Source organism: Parus major, chromosome 9 (genome assembly GCF_001522545.3).
Source record: "Parus major isolate Abel chromosome 9, Parus_major1.1, whole genome shotgun sequence".
NCBI classification, from domain to species: domain Eukaryota; kingdom Metazoa; phylum Chordata; class Aves; order Passeriformes; family Paridae; genus Parus; species Parus major.
The window spans coordinates 6412589-6434786 of NC_031778.1; the positions used below are offsets into that span (position 1 = coordinate 6412589).

At 42.0% G+C, this 22198-nt stretch overlaps 1 protein-coding gene across 5 annotated transcripts; it reads right to left on the reverse strand.

The window, feature by feature from the left end:
* Positions 1-6135: 6135 nt before the first annotated feature.
* Positions 6136-21977, reverse strand: IWS1 (interacts with SUPT6H, CTD assembly factor 1). 5 transcript variants are annotated; one of them, XM_015637265.3, is made up of 16 exons: positions 21845-21936; positions 21423-21538; positions 19457-19513; positions 19314-19368; positions 14795-15584; positions 14077-14269; positions 13781-13838; positions 13394-13494; positions 12985-13135; positions 11456-11538; positions 11046-11175; positions 10232-10349; positions 9405-9516; positions 9164-9220; positions 8864-8975; positions 6136-6566 (listed from the first exon to the last, which is right to left on the reverse strand). In XM_015637265.3, the coding sequence occupies exons 5-16, from the start codon at positions 15534-15536 to the stop codon at positions 6435-6437; spliced, it is 1989 nt and encodes a 662-aa protein (XP_015492751.1). In that variant the 5' UTR covers positions 15537-15584; positions 19314-19368; positions 19457-19513; positions 21423-21538; positions 21845-21936; the 3' UTR covers positions 6136-6434. The 5 variants fall into 5 exon arrangements, with proteins under 5 accessions (XP_015492751.1, XP_015492750.1, XP_015492747.1 ...); XM_015637264.3 differs by lacking the exons at positions 19314-19368; positions 19457-19513 and adding an exon at positions 8145-8302 and having other exon boundaries at positions 21845-21977; XM_015637261.3 differs by lacking the exons at positions 19314-19368; positions 19457-19513 and having other exon boundaries at positions 21845-21975.
* Positions 21978-22198: the final 221 nt, after the last annotated feature.

Here is a 22198-nt window from a genome sequence, read left to right on the forward strand (position 1 = left end):
TTTTAAATTTATATTTCCAGTAATAAAGATGACCGTTTATGACTGTTCTCTTCATTTGTGATTTCTTCTTGCAGATGGATTTTTGGTTTGATTACAAAGGTAGGTAAAAAAAGGAAATTTTAGGAAACTTATATCTTGTGTCCCTCTTGGGTACAAAGAATTACAGAGCAATTTAGAGCCAGATTTCTCTTAATTCCTGGAGTTACACTATACCTTGTTTCTTCTCAGTAGATTTAAATCCATGCAGTACAAATCCCTGTAACAATGGTGTGCAGAGTAAGGCACTACAGTTACTTCTGCATCTGCCTCCTGAGTTTGGAGGACACAACTGTGAAAGAGGTGAGTACAGGAACTGACACATTGACACATTGCAAAGGAAGGATGGCATGTGGTCATCTCCCACCTGCTTTCAAGGGATGTCAGGGAATTACCCCTTCTATCACTTCAGAGGGACAGCAACTCTAGTAACTCCTGCCATCGATGTCTGCACTGGAAATCAGTCGTGGTGAGGCTCTTCTCTTTTAGTCAGTCATCAAACAAATGAGACAGAGCTTACTGTAAGCAAAAAAATTTATTATATTTATGTTGTAATATATTAATAATAGGAAAGGAAGGAGAAAAATTGCCTTCTCTTGTCAGATTTTTGATCCTCTGAAAGTCTGTGTTCAGTTTGCAAACTGAGGCATGAAATAACAGCAAAAGCCAAACTAATGTGGAAACTATGAATCATAAGTAATTCTTTTTCCTCCAAGTGTCAACTTTTTCTCTGTATAGTGAAGCAATTAAACATGAATATTTTTAATGTAACAATGAATAAAAATCTCGATTTCCCAGAGAACTGGCCATAAAATGCCCCGTGCTTTAAACCTGCCTTGATAATAAAAGACAAGGTGTGCACATGGATCAAAACCAGATGTATTTAGAAATGTTTGCTCTTCTAGGCCTTTACTTGCCCCTGCTCCACAGGCACAAAGGCCTTGAGCCCAGCTCTGGCCTCAGGACAAAGTTGGCAAATAGGAGGAGAACAGTCGAAACAGAACACCAAATATAAAGTCTGGTTTGCTGCAACTCAGCCTGAGTTTCTGAAGCTATAAGAAGTGGTTCCTTCTGTTTCTCTGTGAGATTCCAGCAGATGTTTTCTTACTGTCCTTGATGCTGTGGTAGCTCTGGGAGCTGCCCGGGGCCCGTGTGCAGCTGTGACTGCGCGGTGCCGATGTTTTCCTGACAGAAAGGTTGGAGTGCTGCTACACGAACAGCGGCTGCTGGTGACAGCACCTTCCACGTGGTGTGTTCTGGCGTCAGGGACTACGCCCTGCATGAGGATGGGAAGAGATGTGTGCAGGCAGGTAAAGCAGAGGAGGCTCAAGTTACCTCAGGCCAAGGGCACCTTGGCAGGCAGTACTACAAGTAATAGCAGAAGAGCTATAGATGCTGCAGCTACTGCAGCTTGCAGTTAGTGTGTGAGAAGATCGGCCTTATTTAATAATCTCTTAAATGTTAAGGTTTCTCTTATTGGGTGTCTGTAATCCAGTGTCCCTGTGAGCATGTACTGGGTCACGGAGCAGCAGGACAATCAGTTCTGGATCTGTTCCTGCTGCATCCAAGCAGGCTGAAAGGAGTCATGATGCTCAAGTGCCAGTGGGAAGCAAGGGGACAGGACAAGGGCTTTAAAACTGGTTAAGGCAAGCAGGAAGGGAACACTGGGCTTGCATTCTGTCCTGAAGAGGGCCCTGGGCAGGCTGCTCCTGGCTGATGCCAGTGACTCAGAGAAGGCACAGCTATGGGCCTGTTTCTGGGCAATGAGCTCTGCACACCTCAGTTGGGTGGTTGCTGTTGAACATCACAGAGTTGTTCCTGGGCTCTTACTGGAAGGTCAAGTTCCATCCTTGGACAGGAAAAGCACTGCATTTTCAACACACCACCACATATCGTCAGCTCAAGTTTTGTTTCTGTCATTCCTCCCTCCAGCACTGTTTCCTTGTGGCCTGATCAAAGCCAGGTGGGGTTTGGAGGAACAGCAGCTAGGGCTGAAATGGCTCCACAAGGGCCAATGGGAGCATGGGGATGTTGTCTCCAAGTGGAATGGGAACACAGGGGCCACTGTTAGGCAGACAGAGCTGGAACATGGCAATGTTGGGGGAAAGAAGACTTTAAAAATGCTTTTGGACAGAGTGTGTGCACAAAGGGTGACACTGGACACAGGAGGATGGCAGATATTTTCAGCTGGAACAAGACACTGGTGGATTCTGTGACCCAGAAGCCACTGTGGGACAGTGCTGAGGGGCAAGATGGATGTCCCTGAGCACCATGAGGCAGTGGAGGAGACTGCCAGGCCTGGCAGGCCCAGGGGAGCCAACCAACCCAGGGTCCTGCAGGGCAGAACAAGACCACAGCACCTGCAGCCAGGCAGGAAGGAACAGTGGGAAATGCAACAGGGCAAAGACAATGATGGGAGGGCTCTGGCCGGAATGGAACGGGGGCTGTGCGACATGGGAATGAGGGGCTGTATCAGGGCAGTGACTGGGAAGATGTTTTGGACACACCTCAGCCCACCCAGACAATCATCAGCTCTACTTAAGAGCAGTATGACTCCAGGGTAATGGGAGGAACACTGTGTCATTGCCCCTGGCAGGCAGTACTTAACTTCCAGTTTCACCATAAACACCACACCTAAATGCTTTTTTACTTTTTTATCACTGGGTCCATCATGAAGAGCAGAGTTAATCAAGCCATTATAAAGTTGTTTTTTCAGGTCAAGAGCAATGGAACCACACATATTTCCCAGTCTTCTGCAGGGTTTCTTGTTGCACACTGCCTCAACCTCCTCAGCCCTCAGCACAGCACGCTGGGTGAACACGGGACACCTCTGACTGCAAATGTGCTTTGTGTGACACAGCAAGGCAGGGCTGAGACAAGCCCAGCCTCTCTGGCATTTAGGGAGCATGGCCTTGGCACCGTGCTGAGGGGCTCCAGCTGGTACCTTTTGTTTTCATTGAGATAAAGCACACGCCCACTTTGCAAACTCCCTGTGCAGAGACTGAGCACAGCTCAGGGACACTTCAGGATGAAGAGTTCTTCCAGGGGCCAGTCTGTGCTCAGTACCCTTTTGGGTTTCAATTAGCCTTAAGATTAATTTCCTCCTGTGCTGCCTCTTCCACCAAGCCTGTAACTGCCTCAGAGCAGAGCCACAGGAACTGCACCCTTTGTAGTAGGAATGCTGCAGCAAACACAATTCTGTGCTTGAGCCCTCCAGGAGAGGAAGGTGTAGGAGGAGCAAACAGCATACTGGGCACCTGACGGGAAACAACGCTACAGCCTTAGACCCAGCTTCAGCTTAATACCAATGTCAGGTTCCTGAGGGGAAAAGATAAACTTGCATGGAAGTTTAGACACAACAGCGCTTACTAAACATGACTGAAAGTATTTATGGGAAATAAATAACCTCTGTTGGTGTGCCAGCATACAGGTTCCAGCTCTGGCTTGCCACTAAAGGGCAGCTGGAGAGTTCAGACTGCAGGATCCCAGCCTACAGCGTCAAAAGTCATTGTTACAAGCAGGATTTGCCTTGGGCTGCGCTGCCTTGGAACAGAAGATCAAAGCATTATAACCCACTATCGTTCCTGTTCCCTGTGACAGTATCCCCAAGGTTGTTCAGTTTGCTTAACATTTTAACTTGTCCTGACTGCATGAGACTACACAAGTACCAGAGACAACTAAAGGAACAGGAGATCGCTGTGGAACGGAGCTGGACGCACCCCCATCACAATTCCAACCACTACAATGGTGACAGTGCCTTGCTCTACTTGAGCAGCGCTGCTGAACGTGTACGTGACATCCCATCCCCTTCCCTGCCCAGCCCTAACCTGGCTGCACCGCTCTCCCCAGAGGGGAATGGGGATGGTCAATGGCTGGGGAGCCACACACAAGAGGGGCTCCAGCCTGTGCTTCCTCATGAAGGTGTGGCAGCCCATGGTGGGCCTGGAGCGCTGCCAGCAGATCATAGACAGGCAGCTCACTGCCAGCGTGTCCTGTGCCTGCAGGAGGGACAGCGGGGGGGCCTTCCACTGTGTCCCACCGTAATACTTTGTTCCTCCTGGCCCCTGTCAGCTGGGGCAAGGGCAGTGCTGAGCAAGGGAAATAATGGTGTATACACCAGAGTATCCATCCAATACCATGTATACCACAGTATCCAACTGCATCCCCTGGATCAAAGTGGTTGAAAGCATCGCAGATTCATAAAACTTTTTCACTGACTTAGCGGTGATACTAAGAACAGGATCAATTCAATTATTACAGTGTTTCAATCCACGACACCATGCCTGCTCCCATTCTTAATGCTGTAAAATCAACGTACCCTCAAAGACATTTTGAAATGCATAAATTGCTCATTTAAGTATTGCTAAGTACTTGTATATAATAAAGAACTATCTGCAAGTAACAGTAGAGATAACTCTTCTTAATGTGAATCAGGAAGATTTGTTTTGGAGAAACTTTCCATGTCTCAAGCCTACCTGTTACAACATACAGGCCCACAGCCCTACGTGAATTCAGTGCTCATAGAAGTGCAGCTGTGTAAAGGTGGCTGTCAGGAGACAATGCTGAACACTGGGAGGGAGCTCTTAAGTTTGGCACCAAGTACAACCTCGAGTACAGATCAGTTACAGATCTGTATTTACAAATCTGCATTTGTATACAAATTTGTATAATAGATTACATTCACAGAAGTTTTCCAATACAAAAACCAAGGTCTATGGAATTGTGCATAAACTGAGCAGGAGGAACTGACCTAGCTGCAGGATAAAAGAGTTTTGTGGTAGGAATCTAAGAGTTGATCTTTGTGTTTCATGTCAAAATAAATTTTGATTTTGTGACCCTTTCTTACAATTGACTATGAAGTTACAGTTACAACCCCCCAGCACTTGTGAAAGTCCATTCTTACCGTTCCACAACTGAGTCTTTGTTTTCCTCAGACAAGCAGTGCTGAGCTATTATGAATAATTTTGACTGGAAAAATTTTATTAGGCCTTGCACAAGATCACCAGGTTCCGAACTTCAGAGAAACACCTCTCAGGATGTAGAAGTAATTACCCCCAGCAACCCCCATAAACAGTATGACCAGACTGTAGCACTAGGACTACAAAAAATGTGGGGGGACGAAAGAATTTGTTCTAATTCCTGAACCTTCCAGCCCAAACAGCCTCTGGCTCTGAACAGCTCTACACAGTTGACTTATTTTTCACAGTTTCATCTGCCACTATGGCAGTAAAGAATGTCTTGGCTTTCAAGAAATTAATTAAACCTAAAAAAACCCCAATACCATAAACCCTGAAGGGCTCAGCATATTAAAAACCACACACCTGAAGTGGCTACTGCATTATACACATACCTGGAAAAAGCAGGAGCAGATCTGTAGTTCCCTAGCCAGCACAGGTGCCCTCCTTGATTCAAGCTGGTGCCCCAGCATTCCCTCCACTCACAGGGACAAATTTAACATGTGACCTCTACACACAGTTGCGGTCTCTCCATGACTGGTGCCAGCAGTAACTCAGCCAACACCAGGATTCCCAGAATTACGGAGGCTCTGCTCCTCCAGCACAAAGGTGACTTTTCTTAATGAAAAAATGCCAACTGCCAATTACCTGTGCAAGAAGAGTCAGTCCTCTTCTTGGAGGCAAGCTCAGAAGAGACCCATTTTCAGAGGTAAAGACAAAGAAGCCACAGAGTATTAGATGTTATTCTGTTGTCAGTCTGTAGCAGCAAGAACAAAGAAACAGCATTATCCCCCCTAACACAAGAATGTTCTCTTTCCCACTAGTAAAACAGACTTTTACAAAGTCACTGGTAAGGTACAGTGACATTTTAGCTAGAAGCTGCTGGAATTTTTAATGGTCAGCCTGCTAGCTTTCTCCTGAACTTCACGTTAGTCTTCATGAACACAAAATCCTTTGCATGGAAGATGATCAATATTTCTAAATCAAAAGCAATAGATGCAGATCTCCAAAGATATAACTGATTAATAAAGCAATGACTAAAGAGAAAATGAGCAAAGTTGAACAAAAAATTAACCCATTTGTTTTTCCACATCCCAGGTGGTGTGTGCATACCCTTCATCTGAGCAATAAACAGGCAGTCCCCTCCCAAAAAAAACCCAGAAGATGTTTTATTTTTTAAAGTGTTGCAATACAACAAATACATGATCTGTACAAACGAAACGACAGGGCCAGTTTAAATACAATCAGGAGAAAGGAGTCCCCATATTCACAGTCCTCAGACAACATCTTCTACCAGAACCTGAATCAACAATTCAAGGATTCACTTAAAAAACAAACTAAAAAACCAAACCCACCCCAAACAAGTTAAAAAATTTAAAGGTCTCCAAAGAGTCTGTGGGTGTATTGTCTTACAGCAGAGCTCATGGGGCATTCTGTGAAGGGTCACAATGGCATCTTATTGCCCTCAATGCTGATTTTCACTGCATGGGCCGATCTGCTTTTTTTCCTGATATCAGTGAATTTCCGCATCTGTTTGTCCAGTCGACTCACCCCTTTCTTAGAGGTCCCCTGGAACTTAAAAAATAAAACTAATAATTACTACTGAAAAAAAGCAGACGCCCCAGAGGTCCAAGGCAAGTGGCACATGCGAGGTTGCATCTGGGCAAGGAGCTGGGGGAGCCACTGGGCCCAGCTGGCCTGTCTGTTCTCTTCCCACAAGGGGAAAATGCTTCCCCCTCAGGACCCAGCTGGAGGCAGTGGCACTCACAGCCATCACAGTGCAGGGGCAATCACTGTATAGCTGGATACCCTTTGGAAGTTTTATATCTATTGGCTGGAGCTATGTCAGAACCACAGTGCACCAGTGTCACCACTCTGGATTTCCTGCAGGGGGGTTAGACACAGATACACTGTGACTAAGGCTGACACATCAATTCCACACTGCCATTTATTTTAAAGGTCAGGGATTAGTATTTAGAAAGCAAGGGATTACTGAACAAAGGCAGTGTAGGGGGTAGCAAAAAGAAATGTCTAAGCTGACCACACAAGCTAGTGCAAGTTATTGCATTTCATCTCTGTATTTGAATTGCAAATGAAAACCAGGTGGCGCAACAGTTATTCTGCACAGATTAATACAGTGATGGTGTGCTGAAACACCACTGAAGACAAACAGCAAGGACCTTCCAAGCCATAGCCAGTGCTTCCTAAAAGGCAGTTTTCCTTAACTAGACAACAGAAACAGTAAGTGATGGAAACATGACACCTTTAAGTTTGGGAGAAACAGTGATATTGAAACACATGCTACTTAGTATCTGAAAAACACATCCATTAGAAACTTGTTCCCATGGCTAAGGAAGGTGCTCCTGACATGCTGATTTCAAATAAGCTTTATTCATAAATCTGTTCACTATTCATTGAAATTACAGCTAAAATTTCACAGTGATGTTTAAGAAAATATCTTTTTAAAAACAAATAAATATGAAGCTTAATATGAACTCAACAGTTATCTATGACTTGTGCTCACCTCTTCCTGTCACTGTTAGCTTGTGGCAGCCCTGCTCACAGCACTGAAATTCAGACCAGGAATTGCCAAAACAATTCCACATTGATGTAGGTTCTCCCAGCCCACACTCAGAGCAGAGGATTCTTCTCCCCCTGGTCTCATTCTGTAGCTCCCATCAACCATCCCTATTGTCTCACATCATTCTACTTCCTTGAACGAGCAGGTGTGAAAAACACCTCACTGTGCCCCAGTCAGAGGTCAGCCACAGACGCCAGCATGCAGTGACATGAGGTCCTGTACCAAGGGCTAAGAATTCCCATGTGTCGCTTCAGGTGAATCTGGAAAACCTAATTGTGTCAAAACAGCATTCAAAACCACAGGTGGTGCAAAGCTGGTTTTGAGCACAGGTATTTTCACTGAATTCCTGTCATTTGGTACCCTGAAGCTGTGCAGGCAGGAGCCATGGCAGATGTTATGTGCTAGAGCCTGTTTTCTCCTGTACAAGTTCCCTTGTAGGTCACAGTACAGACACGAGAGAATTCAAGGAGAGTTTTCCAGGTTGAAGTTAGGGTGTACACACTCCTGTCCTGCATGTGCAAACTGCCAACAGCTGGAGCACATGCACTGTTCACACCTCCCTCAAGGGATACCTCTCCAACTTGGGAAGGCAGTGGTATGGCTACAGGGGCATCCTGTTGCCTTCAATGCTGAACTTGATGGCCCGATGCACTTTGCTGAGTCGTTTCTGTTCAGCAAACCGTCTCTTGTGCTTTTCCAAGCGACTAATACCTCTCTTAATAGTCCCGGGCTAGAAACAACATCTCAATTAATGGACAGAAGGAGAAAGAACAGCAGACAGCACAGCAATTGTTACTTCTTCCACTTACACATATGCTACCACATATACCCCTTTTAAATGAAATTGTATGAGCAGATGGATGAAGACAAAGCAACACAAAGGCCTCCACTGAAGCTGTTCACATTTACCAAAATCTCAGAGGTTTCCCAAACTGGAATATTATCAGAACATGATACAAAAGCTGGGAGAAGTATAAAAGCATCAGTGCAGTGACACAGGTACTGAACTGCACCCTTAGCTCAATATGTTTTAGAGCAAGAGGCCTGTAATGAGATTCTCACCTGAGAGAAAAATTCTAGAAAAGTTAACTCAAAAATCTCTTTTTTGGTCAGAGATGTTTTCCTGTGAAAACATGTGATGAGCTTAGAGCACCTACTTACTGTAGAGTTTACTGTTCACACTCACTACAAGTGCCCCTTAAAAGAACTACCCTCCTGTGCAGTAACCATGGTGATATGGTGACAGAATCCCAGGCTCAGGAACAGTCGCCAGGACATTGCCAGTGCTTACCCTGGAGGACTCCATCTCCACGTTCCACTTGGGCCTGACCACGTAGTCTTTGTTGGAGGGCATTGGCACCCTCGCACGGGCACAGAACCCAGGGTCCCCGGGCCTGAGAGCCCTGTGGAAAAAAAGGATGTGACTTACGGACAAATCTTATCCAGAAAGAAGTAAAAGCACCCAGTGTGCTCTCCTCTGAAACACACTGCATACCACTGCCTCTAAAACCTCTACACAAGTTCCACAGTGGTAGTGCCACTAATATACTTCACAGAAAATAAAATAAAACCAATAAAAAATCCAACCTACTTTTCTTCTCCTGTTAACACTTTCTCCAGGTCCCTTCGGGGAGTCTGACCACCAGAGCTGCAAGAAAAATAAATATTTACAAGCATTTATACACAGGGAAAAAAAATTAAAAGACCATCAAGTATGTTAAAAGAAAAGAAACCCTAACTTACTACCCTTTTATTTCCTTTAGTATTCACACACTACTTGGTTTCTTGATGGAGTCTTAGACTGATTTAATGTTTCTGCCTGCTACTCCTACCTGCTCATTTTCCTTCGATGAGGCATCTGCTCCAAATCTCTTTGCTCCCTCTCTTCTCTGGTCATGCCTTTGTAGTTTGAGGTAAGGCCGAAGATGGGTCGAGACCATTCATCTATTAAAAACATGATTAGTTAATGATGACCAGGCCTTTGTTTCTCTCAAACCACTCTGGTGATCAAGTACAGCTTTTGAAAGTTTGTGGCAAGTATTTACGTTTCCTTTCAACCAAATGATTTTTGAGCCCTTAGTATTTAATGGAAAAACAGCCTTGTGAACAGATAGCAAGAGCTTTCATCCCCAAAGTCTCTTTGTTTTGCCTGCTCTTTTAGAACATCTCCAAGCTGTCAGTGTCAGGAGCTTCTTCACAACCCAGGGATGCTATCTTATAAGTATGCAGAAAAGTTCCTAAAGAACTTAAGTTTATCATCAATCTGCAGCCATTCTGGATGGAATGCACTCCACATGGAGTTCAGCTGGTTGAGTAGTAAACATTCAGTCAGCCAAGTTCTCTCTGAAGTCCATGAAACAAACCTCTGGCAGCACCTTCCTGTCTTTGCAGCATATACACAAGATGTGGACAATGAGCCAAGAGAGAACTGAGGCAAAACAAAAATGCCATCCTCTGGTTTAAGACAATGAAACAGGTGCATTGCAGAAGTTAATGTAACAGTGTTTGTTAAGAGCTCTATAAAGTTATGAAACAGATGAGTGAGGTTCCTACATTGCAGAATCTATACTACAGACAGCAGTAGTGCATCAGAAACTGATGCAGAAGTTCCATTCATCATCAGTGGAATCTCAGACAAGGCACAGGCAGGTGTACGTACTGATCAGCTTCCCAGCCATGTCCTTGTTTGGTCTCGACTCCTTGGGGTGTTTGTACAGGTACATCACAGCCCGTCCAATGCCGCTGTGCTTCAGGGTCTCTTGGCTCACACTGGGCAGCTGAAGAAAAAAAGTCAGAAAACAGCAATAAATTATGTCTGAACATTAATGGCGTCACTGAAATTTGCAAAAACATCAAAACTCACCCGTCACTTAAATCAGCTTGGAAAAATTAATATTTTCATTGTCCCACTAGGAATTGTTTAAGGTATCAAACACCTAAATCTAGAAATTTGCCATAACATTCTTGGGTTTATACACAAAATTAGGTAGCTTTCTAGAACTTTTTGCTCCAAATGCTCTTTAGCTTATATTACCCCAAAACCATGCTACTGCCTTCAAATCATTCATTCTTGAAAGATAAAAACTTACATGGCAGACACTCAAGCAATCACTTTAGCCACAGACACTGAAAGCCTACACTGAATGTGAGGGGCCTTCTTGTGCACTGCACACTTTCACAGAACAGAAAAGAGAAGGGACCACACAAAGGAAGAAAATTCAGGGATGCACAGTAAGTAACTCATCACTTAAATTTGGATATAAACCTAAAACAGGCAGGCAGAGCCTGTTTAAGAATAATCTAAATTCTTTTACACAGGCACATCTGTTGTGCAGGTTACTTCCTTGTGTTTCACTGCACAGCCCATTAGTAGCAGCTGCAGTTCATTTATCACCTCACATTTCCCTAAAACATATGACTGTAAAACTGTGGAGAAACCCCAAATCAAATGTGGTTAAATATCAGTTCCAAACCTCTTGCAGAATCTTCAGAAGCTCCTCTCTTATCTTTAGTGCTGGCAGACTTCGGTCAGGAAGAGGAGAAAGCCACTCTTTGATGGCAGACATAACACCACTATCGATGAAAGTTTCTTTGAGGTCCTGCCTAAATGGTTTAAAGAGAAGCCCGAAAGTCATGAAATACAGCAAAATCTTTAGATGTGATGTTCCTTCAGGAAAATAGCACATTTGAGTTTGTTTCACATTAAATTAAGAGAGAAAATTACATATAATTTTAGGTTTTTGAGGTCACCTAGCTTCAGCATTTACTTGGAATAAAAAGTGTTGCACTGCATGTTCAGTGCAGCTGTACTGTAACTCCATGAAATCTTATGAATTCTGACTATTTCCCAAGGTTACAGTTAACTGGAAGAATGACAACTCACTTTTTAAGATGCATGACTACAGTTGGTAACAAAGTTAATTTCTTTAGTGCTGGTTTCTTTTGTGTATTCAGCTGACGATCCTCCTGTAGAGTTGAAGAATCAACAAGAGGTAGTCAAAGAAAGAAATGAGCAATTCCCATTCTTTGAAACACTTTACAAGAAAGTCTATAAAACTAAAAGTGCAACTTTGGTGGGATTACACTAATTTTGTCCCCTGCTCCAAAGCTCACAAACAATTATGCTTTCTCTGAGAAAAGGGGAATCACTTTAGTCAGTATTTCCCACAAAAGCATCACATTAGTGGAGTGCTCCTAAATTTACATTTTTTTTCCAGTTCATAACTTAGATTGACTACAGTAACTGAACGTCCTCTATACTGTGAATAGATAACACTTCATTAGTAAAGCCTCACCTGAAATACAAAGCTGCTAAGCAGAAAAATGGGAAGGGAGAACATGTATTTTCAACTCTGTCATTTCAAAATTACTTTCATCCAAGGCCTGACTGTCACTGTTCAGTCCTTGTTTCCCATATCAAAAGCACCCATTGCAATCCACAGATTTCTGTCTAGCTATGGTTATTCCTTTCTGCTCGTCCTAATCCACTGAAGGCTCTTTCAGTGCAATGTTTGTTTTATTGCAAGGGAGGAGATATCTTCCAATGCATCGTTTTCCTCTTCCTGCCCCTGTATTTCAAAATTTAACAGTTCATTCAAAACATCTGGCTATCATCTTGTTTGAGAAAGGCTTTCCTTTCATGACAAGCCCAATAAGTTTCAGTTGACTTCCAGACTGCATTCTCACTCTCCCCATCTTTCTGAACTCATTATACTTCTGATCTTGTTCTTAGGAAGGTTTTTTTATTGTTGCTATTTGTAAAGCTCCTCTTTCTAAAGACCTGTATATCCCTCAATTGGTTGTAATGTGTTTCACTGTGATGTTTATTAATTTCATTACTACTCCAACAAAACAGATGACACCTGACAAAAGGCAAGGCCCAAAAAAAACTTCCACAGTAACATATTAAACCTTTTTCCGAGAAAAAGGCAGGCTGCCAAGACAGAAGGTCCCATGAATCTGTTACTCTGACATCATTACCAAAGCACTGTCATTCAAACAGTTTGGAAAAGGGCTCTTCACAGGAACAAGTACCAAAGTATGACACATGCTAGTAACACTACAATGAAATTAAAGCACAGTCCATTTCTCAGTATTTAACATACTTCTAGGTAGTTTATAGAGCACCTATATATCCCTTTTTATAGAAGTTAATCACAACTGATTGAAGTTCAGCAATTGAACTAATTTTCATTTTCAAAATTAGTATTTTAATAAGATTTCAACAGAATAAATGTTTTCATTTAGAAGAGCAAACTAACATATAAATGGTTATATAGACATTAGAAGCTTTCCATTGTGTACAGATTACTCTTGCTGAATACAAGCCAGATTTTTGTATCTTACTAATCACACTGTTTTCCCATAGAAGGAACTGAATTTTAAGGTGCCTTTGGAGCCTGGAAAACTCACCTCAGCAGCTTCATTCATCTTCACAATCATGGCACTGACCACATCATCTGCGTCACTGATGAAAGTTCCCCCATCGCGGTTCCGCCTGCGCTTGCCGCTCATGCTCTTCTTCCGCTGCAGCATCATGTCAAAATCTGACATGAAGTCCATGCTGAAACAACCACAGGATTAGCTGATGGTCCCTGGTAGGAAATAGTTTTGTGTTTTTGTAGTGTACACACACTGTCTCTCAAGGTCCCTGTGAGATAATTAATTATCCTCAGTATGCAGGACTAGCAATGGCTCCCAGACACCCTCAGACCCTGCATTTTTAATACTCAACATGTGCACACCTGTAATATCCAGTGTCCATAATGCCCTTTCACCAAAATCTGGCATTAAGAAAGGAATAGCTAACACAATGACTTACTGCTTCCCTCTTTTGATGTTATCATCAGAGTCTGATTCATCTGCTGTCTCCTTCATGTCTCCATCACCTTTCTCCTCCTCCAAATCCTCTTGGTTAAAACCCTGATGAGTACAGATAGTGCAAATCAGTGAATGGATCAGGATTGAGCATCTACTCAGGTACCTGACACTAAAAAAGCTTCAGAGGATCTAGAAAGATGAACAGTCTTTTTAATTCCCCCTGTGACTAGTGTCCCACCAACAACTCTCCCAAAAGATGAGCTGTAAATGTTATTCAACCCAAAGGCTATCTCAGTGAGTCTGGCAGATAACAAAACTGACCTGATGCAACATACGCATTATCTTCAGATCTAGCAAGTCAACAGGAGACATCCACAGTAACACTTACCGTAAATTCTTCCTCTTCCTCATCACCAGATTCTCCAAATATATCTGCAATCAGGTTCCTGTGAAAGTAACAGCAACATTTATCTGTTTGGACTACAATGAGATGTACCTTTTCTACAAAATCTCTGATGACTGCGTAAAGATGTCCCTTTTGTTCTGTCTCCTTCTACTGACCTTTCTCTTCATGCCACCAATGAAGGTGAACAGTAATTCTCTAGTTGGGATTTATCTGTTTTCCATTCAGCATCACTCCCACTGTCTGCAACCCCGAAAGAATTCATATTCTTTCGCACTTACTCTTGTTCATTTCCAGATTCACTGTCACTGCCAAACAGATCTTTCCCTTTTTTCTTCTCAGCATTGTCTTTTCCTTCTTCTTCCTCCTCCTCACTATCGGATACAACATTTTTCTTCCTTTTGTCAGATTTCTCTGAAGCAGCGTCACTATCCGATTCTTCAACATCGGAAAGGATTCGTACCTTTTTTGCAGCTGCCAGCAGAAAGGAGCATTACTACATGTCCCAGTAACAAGAGGGGACAACTGTTACTTTCTAATTATTCTGACTAGTCTTTCTACACCAGACTATTGTCATTTCTTAAAAAGCATATCCATTCTGAAGTGTTTTATTCAATCAGCAACTGGAGCTTCCATACACCACCATCTATCCACAAAAAAATTGTAATTTCAAATCTCTCACCCCCAGTATATGAAAAAAAAACACACAGGAAAAAATTACTAGAGAAACAGCAACAAAGTAGTAAAATAACAAACTACCATGTCAACAGATGCCACTTAGATCCCTACAGTCTTCTGTCAGATTGCTTATTACTCTTCAGTACTAGATACACATTCACACAGCAAAACAGTCAGAACAGCCTCTACAAATGCAGTTCTGCTCCAAAACCAAGTCTGATTTATGGTTTCTTTCCTTAGAAGCTTTATTCACATAAAAGTAATGATTTAACTTTCACACCACTGCCTGCCAAAGCACGCTTTCACAGTATAGTTTCTTACGTGTTTTCTCACTGTCATCCTCACTATCAGAAAGGATGGCTGTTTTCCTCTTCACCGTCTTTTCTTCCTCTTTCTCATCTTCATCACTGTCTGATATTTTACGTCTCTTAGGAGCTTCGTCTTCACTGTCAGAGCCCTGAAATCCTTTCCTTACATGTTCATTATCTGAATGATGAGAGTCATTCTGCACCTTTTCTTTCCTGTCCTCCCCATCACTATCTTCAGACTCTATCTGCTTGTGTCTGGACACATCCTCGCTCTCCGAGTCACTGGCTGGCTGCTTCTGAAGCTCCTCACTCTCCGAGTCGCTGGCTGGCTGCTTCTGGAGTTCCTCGCTCTCAGAGTCACTGGCTGGCTGCTTCTGGAGTTCCTCGCTCTCAGAGTCACTGGCTGGCTGCTTCTGGAGTTCCTCACTCTCAGAGTCACTGGCTGGCTGCTTCTGGAGCTCCTCGCTCTCAGAGTCGCTGGCTGGCTGTTTGTGGGATTCCTCGTTTTCAAAATCACTGCTGTGATCCCTTGGAGGGTCTCCATTGTCAGAGTCACTCGCTCGATGATTTAAAGCCTCTTCGTTTTCAGAGTCACTTAAATGTCGGTTTGGATGATCCTCAGTATCAGAATCACTGTCTTTTCCTCCATGAGTTGCTTCATTTTCTGAATCACTTACATTGTGATTTGGGGGCTCCTCATTATCTGAGTCACTTTCTTTTTGCCTTGGGATATCTTCATTTTCAGAGTCTGTCATATGAGGCTCTCCAATTTGCCCATCATCTTCTCCACCACTGTGTTCATTCTGAAACAGAAAAATAATCTCAGACAACTAAGCAAAAAAGTAAAGAAAAAAGTAAAGAAAAAAATGTTATGAATTTTTGCTTGTCCTTCCTCCAATTTGATTACCCAAGGTGCTGCAAACTGAAATAATTTCTATGTAGAAATAATTAGACAATTTGCATCAAAAGACTATTAATACTTCACATCAAAAAAAGTATTAAGAGATCAACGGAAGTATGTCCATCCTGCAGCTCCATGGTATTTTGGAAACGGTAACGGAATTCATAGAACACTTAAATAAGCACGTCTAAGAAGGGTCCAGTTACTCAAGGGTAAAGGCTTAGTACTTATTTTAATAGGTCAGGCCTTCAAAGTGGTTTAGCTGAAGTTCCCAGTAAAAAAGCAAGAAAAGAATATCTTGCATTTGTCATTTTATTTTCCTGAAGACCTCAAGCAGATGTTTTTTGTGTGAAATACATCTTACTGAAAGAGCACATGCATTCTGCTCAAATGAAGATAGCACCTGCTCCTTCTTTGTCCAGGAAGCCTATTTAAGAACAACTCAAGACCAAAAGCCTAGCAAAAAACAAGAATAAAGTTTTAGTCAGACATAAAGGTTTTATTACCTGTCTCAAAGGTTTTATTACCTTTGAGTGTCATTTCAGGGTACTATTGTTAACAAGTTTTGTGTTTCTATGTGCAAGAACAGATTCAACAATTCTCTCCCCTAAGCTGACAGCTCCCATACTTATCTAGACACCCAATATAATTCATGCACAAACACACACCCACCTGACAATGTTAGAACTGAAACAATTCTTTGACTTTTCCACACAGCAAAAAATGCTGAGCCACAGCTGTTTTTAAAAGAACCACTCGCAAGCCAACTTGCTAACTATAATTACTGACAGCATCATCTTTTATCTTTCTATCATCTAATTTCTACATGGAAAAAAAATCTCAATTGTGTTTACCTGAAAATATGAAATTAGATTCTTGAACACTCATTCCATTAATTCAGTTCTCACAGCTACTGTCACCATAATACCCTTTTCAGCTGTAAACAACATTGTACAAAGAACTTCTCTTTTCCATACTCAACTCAAAGCCTCAGTAAGGCTTTCCTCAGTCATTTTGTCTCAGCTATAAACTTCTACTTGCAAACTGAGTATTTATTGTCCTAGGAGATGTTTTAAGACCTATATGTCCTGAAGTTTCCAAATCTCTTTTTCTGCAGTTCGATTTCCTTGGAAACAGACTATATATTTTTATTTTCTGTACTCATTCTACTCCCACATTCAGAGGCATAGAAAAAGTAGGTGTAGTACCTACAACACAGAATACTATCCATCTTTAAAATGCATGAGGCAGGAAGAGTTTTAAATAAAATTAATTTTAAATGCTTTTAGGAACTACTTCCTCCATAATTATTCTAAGTGGCAAAGAACATTGCTTTTTAAGACTTTGGACTTTATGTACTTATTCCTTTGGTAGCACTTGATAAAGATCTTCTAAATTACTGCAGAATGACTAACAAAGTAACTGAACAATGAAGATAAACCCCATGACCATGCAATTTTAAAACATGCACTTCAAATTCTACTTCACTATTTCCATGTTTCTTAATGCTAACTACAAATAGCTGCTGTGACAATCTGAGTTGTTTTATCTCTGTTGCTTGTTTCTGTTTCAGTGATGCATCTTTTGAATCTTTTGTAGCCAGTAATTCTCATTTCTCCTCACAGAAAGGAAACATTGTTCTGTTAAAACCTGAATCTGGAATTTAAAGCATTAAACATTAATATTAGGAAGTGACAGAATTGAGGATGTACACTCAACTACTCTCAGCTTGTTACTGTTTTTTTCCCTTACCAAAAAATCACTTTGATTGCCCCTCTCCTGCCTAGTATGTTCCACATAAACCAATCACAGGTCTATGTAATGGATCTTCCCTGGCCATATTACTTTAGACGAAAGAAAACTGCAGCTGGAAACAGAACAGAAAGCAGATTCCACAGCAGTTACAGGTAAGGTTGTTGAGAAACGCTGAAATCAAATTGGTATCTATAGTAACAAAAATTATTTTATTATAATCCTTGTTTTTCTACCATTTTAATTTCGTGGGTTTGTCTGTCTTCTCTTAATGTCAGATGGTGAATGCTGCATAGTACTGATAATTATATTAGCAGTAATAAAAGGATTTTGCTAAACAAACCCAAGGAAATTAATAAAAATACTCCTCTTTAAGATATCAGGACCATCATCTTCCCAGCTTCCGGTTTAGACATTATTTGGTGAACAAATAAACAAAAATAAGAAGCAACTAGAATCAGTAATGATTCTTAGTATTTCTAAGGTCAGAAGTGTGTCTCTAGGTTATATATGCACTGGTTCAAAATTAACCACTAAATTACAAAGAACTTATGCAAAAGCTTGGTGAGAAGACACTATAATTACAAAGCATTACTGCTGAAGATTTTTACAAGACCCTGAACCTTTAATCTGTTACTGCAAACAATCACTCCTGAGAATGAAGATGTTTGGTGAGGGAGAGCAGACCCACAGCTGGAAGACTCACCCAGTGGTCACAGCAGCTCAACTGCTGCAGTGTGCCCACCTGAAGCAGCAGCCCCCCCAGCAGCACAGGTGTCCCTGCACACCCTGGGCACACAGAGGCAGCACCTCCTCTAGCCCAGTGTGGAAAGCTGAGCCAGACAGCTCCACTGTGTCAGTGTCTGTGTCAGTGAGTGCAGCACTGTCCCAGAGCCCCCCACCAGCATCACAATGCACCTTCTGCAGCAGAGCTGACACCCTGCACTGGGAAGGACCTGCCCGCAGCACAAAAGGCTTCTGCATGCAATTAATGAATCTGCGTGTTCTGGAATATAATTGATATAAAAAGTGATCAACTTCCCAATAAATGACAAAAAGCTGCTGGATATGTTTGATAGTCCTCACCTTCCCTTTTTATTAGTTTATCTCTAAAAAACTGTTTTCAAAGAAAAGAAAGATTTAATTTTTGAGTTTTTTAGTTTTCCTTTTCCAAGTGCTTGACTGAAAGATCAGACATCCTCAAAACTGCGTAGGTCTCAGGTAATTGCTACTGCATTTTTCTCTAATTCCTTTGCTTTCTTTTCTTCCTCCTCTTTATCTATAAACATTTTAATTGAGATGTCCTTAATTTTTTTTTTAATGAAAAAGTTCTGTAACATGAGGCTTTAGTACAGTATAAAATAAGGAATATATCAAAATCAAATTTACAGTGTTACACTTCTACATAAAAATTACAGCTACCAAGCAGTTTATTGGATCAACATGCAGCTACTTTTAAGAGTTACTTCTTCAATAATTCAGTAACTCCAACAAAACTGAACCCATCCACTACAATCTCATGAAAGATGAGTGTTAAACTAAGACCTACACAACCATCATGGGCAGATCAGCAAGTTCCTCCTTTTTTTCAGAAGTGTCCCATATTTGTATTTGTTAACAGTCACAGTTTAACTACAACTTAATTCATGAAACAGCAGCAACTTGGTGGAAGTGTAAGAAATAAATTATTACAGATTTCTGTATAAGCCTGACTTGGACAAACACTGTAAACATGATTTCAGATTCATTACTGTACTAAAACTAATTCTAATTGTCTAAAGCAGAATCAGTAAGGACATCAAGGAGAACATTTATAGATAAAGTGGGATTGGGGGAAGGAAAGCCAGAAAAGAATTGTGGAAAAGAAAAACCCACATACCTGAGACCTACATAAGTAATTCCTCAGGATTCCCCTTTTCTTTAAAGTTAAGAACCTGAAAGAAAAGTTTGAAATTTTAAAACTTTAGCTCTTTATATCTGAGTTCTAAATTAGAGACAAAATAATAATTAAATAGACTTAACTGATTAGGCTGTCTCAAAGGTTTTATTACCTTTGAGTGTCATTTCTCCCATATACTCCTAAAGATGAAGAAAATAAGAGGATGAGAGAATATTTAGAGTAAATAATATTACAAATGACTGAAAGCTACTCCTTTCAGAGAAGGCTGCTCCACATTACGGCCTTTTGAGTACTAAGTGAACTCAATGGAGGGAAAGAAAAATTAAGACTTTATAGCAAAACAATATATTCCAATTTTGATTTGAGCTGAATCAAATAAAGCATTAAGCCTTGACAGCTCACATCTAGTATTGGTCAGAAAGTTGGCTTAGCTTGGCTCTTTTCTTTTAATTTACTTTCTGAAGTATTTTACCTATAAAGGAATATTCAACTGCCATCACAGAACAAAGTCTTTAAAATAATGCAGCATATGAAGAGGACCAGTTAACAACGATAACTGGTACTTTCTGCTCACCTAAATTGGAAGAGGCCATGCTGCAGATGTAAACAACAGTCAACTTCCCTGCCACAGTAAGTAAAATTAAAATCTCAGAGAAGAAAAGTAAGAACCGATGATCAAACATAAACCACTGACATAGCAGAAAAAGTTTAATATCATTGTAGCAGCATCATGACTTCACACACTGATCACACTTTTCTTTCATTAAAAAAGAAGTTCTAAATCCCCCCAGATACTTGCTTTTCCCACGCTGAGAAATGTGTTTCCCACCACACTGAAACTACAATTGTCACAATGAGAGATGCTGCCTCACCAAATCTATTTCTTTCCTTGGAAATACCAACACCTTTCAGAAAAAGTAAATTCCAAATGTGCTTTACAATTAAATTCAAATACATGGGAAGAACTTTCATTTTATAAAAATACAAAATCTTCATACACTTTGTAACTCTGAGGGAAGTATGAATCCAGTAAAGGCAGGGAGAAAAAAAAAGAATAAAAAGAAAGGATTGCAAGTTATGCCATAGTGGAGTCAAGCCTTCACTCACATCAGCCTTTGTCGCATTTTAAGTAGTTTCTAAAATGTGTAACACTGAAAACCCAGTAAGAGTAAATCCTGATCTTTACATAAAATACTGTAGAGTACACAAAGGCTTTGATTTCAATTTTTATAAGTATCAAAAAGTTCTCCGTAACTCTTCTGGGTAGAAGACCTGAATTCACAGACCAAAATTATTTGTTCCAACGAAGACCTAATGTAACTTTATTCTGAGTCACAAACAATTATTAAAAATTACATCTCTAATTAATTTTAAAAAAAAATAATTCCCAAACTGTCCTAGAAGTCTAAAGGGAGCCTTCACTTTTACCATAATCTCTTCTTAGTCCAGTCAATCCACAAATGAAGTGACTCTGCCCCAGAAACAACCTTAGACCAAAGCCTTTCTATGCTAAATGCTTCTCCAAGTGGGAATCACTTCGGAGGAAAAACAGGTCCCATCCAGGAACCTTAATCTGCTCCACATGCACACCTGCTCCTTTGTGAATGACAAGGTGAAAACTAGCACAAAGCAGACTCAAGAGTCAGTGCCCCCATCTGACATAGAAGCTGGGAAAGCATTTATTCTCCATCAAGGAAACCTACACCTCCAAAGTGTGTGGTTTTACATTACTGTGCAGAATTTCAGGTACCACTTCAAATACCTTGTAATCCATCTCTTACCGTTTCAAACTCCAAAATTTTATCTTTGTGAAACTGAGACCAATCAAGTACAACTTACTCAAGTTCAGAACAGTGTGTGCTATCAAACAATTAAGAAGGAAAAAAACCAAACAAAAACCCTAAGCCAACATACTTGTCAAGAGACTATCCAACGCTTTTTTTATGGAAATAAAAGTTCTGCCCGATGGAACCCTTAAGAGGAAGTGAATAAACACGTATGTCTTGGTTAAGAGAGAATGCCACTTTAAACAACAGCAAAAAAAGAACTCAGAGGGTAAACTTAATCTAGATAAAGCTCCCTTAGTACCTCTGAATGGTGCCCTACACTTCCATTCTCCGATCCAGAGTGTTGTTCGTTTCCTTCATCTTCCACATCAGATCCTGAGTCTCGCTCGTCTTGCACTGGAGTAGCTCCTCCATCATCTACTCCGAGATTAAAGAAAATAAAGTAAAACTCAGCGTTTAAAGGAACCGCACAGGAAGCCGGCGGGCTCCCGCTCTAACGGGGCAGGGAAACGGGGCTGTCCGAACACACCACCCCAGACACCCCCGCACAAATCCTCGCATATCACGGGGGCAGCGGCTGATGCACTGCCCAGACACCGGACTGTTGAAGCAGTTAACGCCGTGCTGCCCTCAGGCCAAGGCCCCACCGCTGTCCCCCCGAACCCGGCGGGCCCTGCCGTGCGCGACGCCCTCCCCGGAGGCTCCTGCGCCCCGCTCCACTACCTGACTGCTCCCCGCCGTAGTAGTGGGTGTCCATGCCGGGCCCCGCGGTGGCGGCGGGCGCTGCCCTGGGCGCTCCCTCAGCGCAGGCCCGGCCCGGCCCCGCCGCCTCGCACAGGAACAAGATGGCGCCTCCCCGCCCTGCAGCACCCCCGCCCCGCGCGCACGGCGCGCCGGATCTCGCGAGACTCCCGGGGCAGCGGCCGCCGGGGGCAGTTGCGCACTCACAGCCGGCCCCTCCCTGTGGGCTCGGGTTCAAGCACAACAAACCCAGCAACATTTTGCCCTCTGCTTTTTCTCCCCCGCCCTTCCCCTCATTAGAATATGGATGGAGTTCAGCTGGATAGCTGAAGCGCT

What these genes read in the sequence shown, in the direction of transcription:
- IWS1 (XM_015637261.3), bottom strand. Translation starts at nt 21,878, where the DNA reads ATGGACACCCACTACTACGGCGGGGAGCAGTCAG. An exon ending in CATGGCTGGGAAGCTGATCA is followed by an intron (nt 9,517 to 10,231) that starts GTACGTACACCT and finishes TGTTTTTAATAG; the next exon opens with ATGAATGGTCTCGACCCATC. An exon ending in GTGTTAACAGGAGAAGAAAA is followed by an intron (nt 8,976 to 9,163) that starts GTAGGTTGGATT and finishes TTTTTTCCACAG; the next exon opens with GGCTCTCAGGCCCGGGGACC.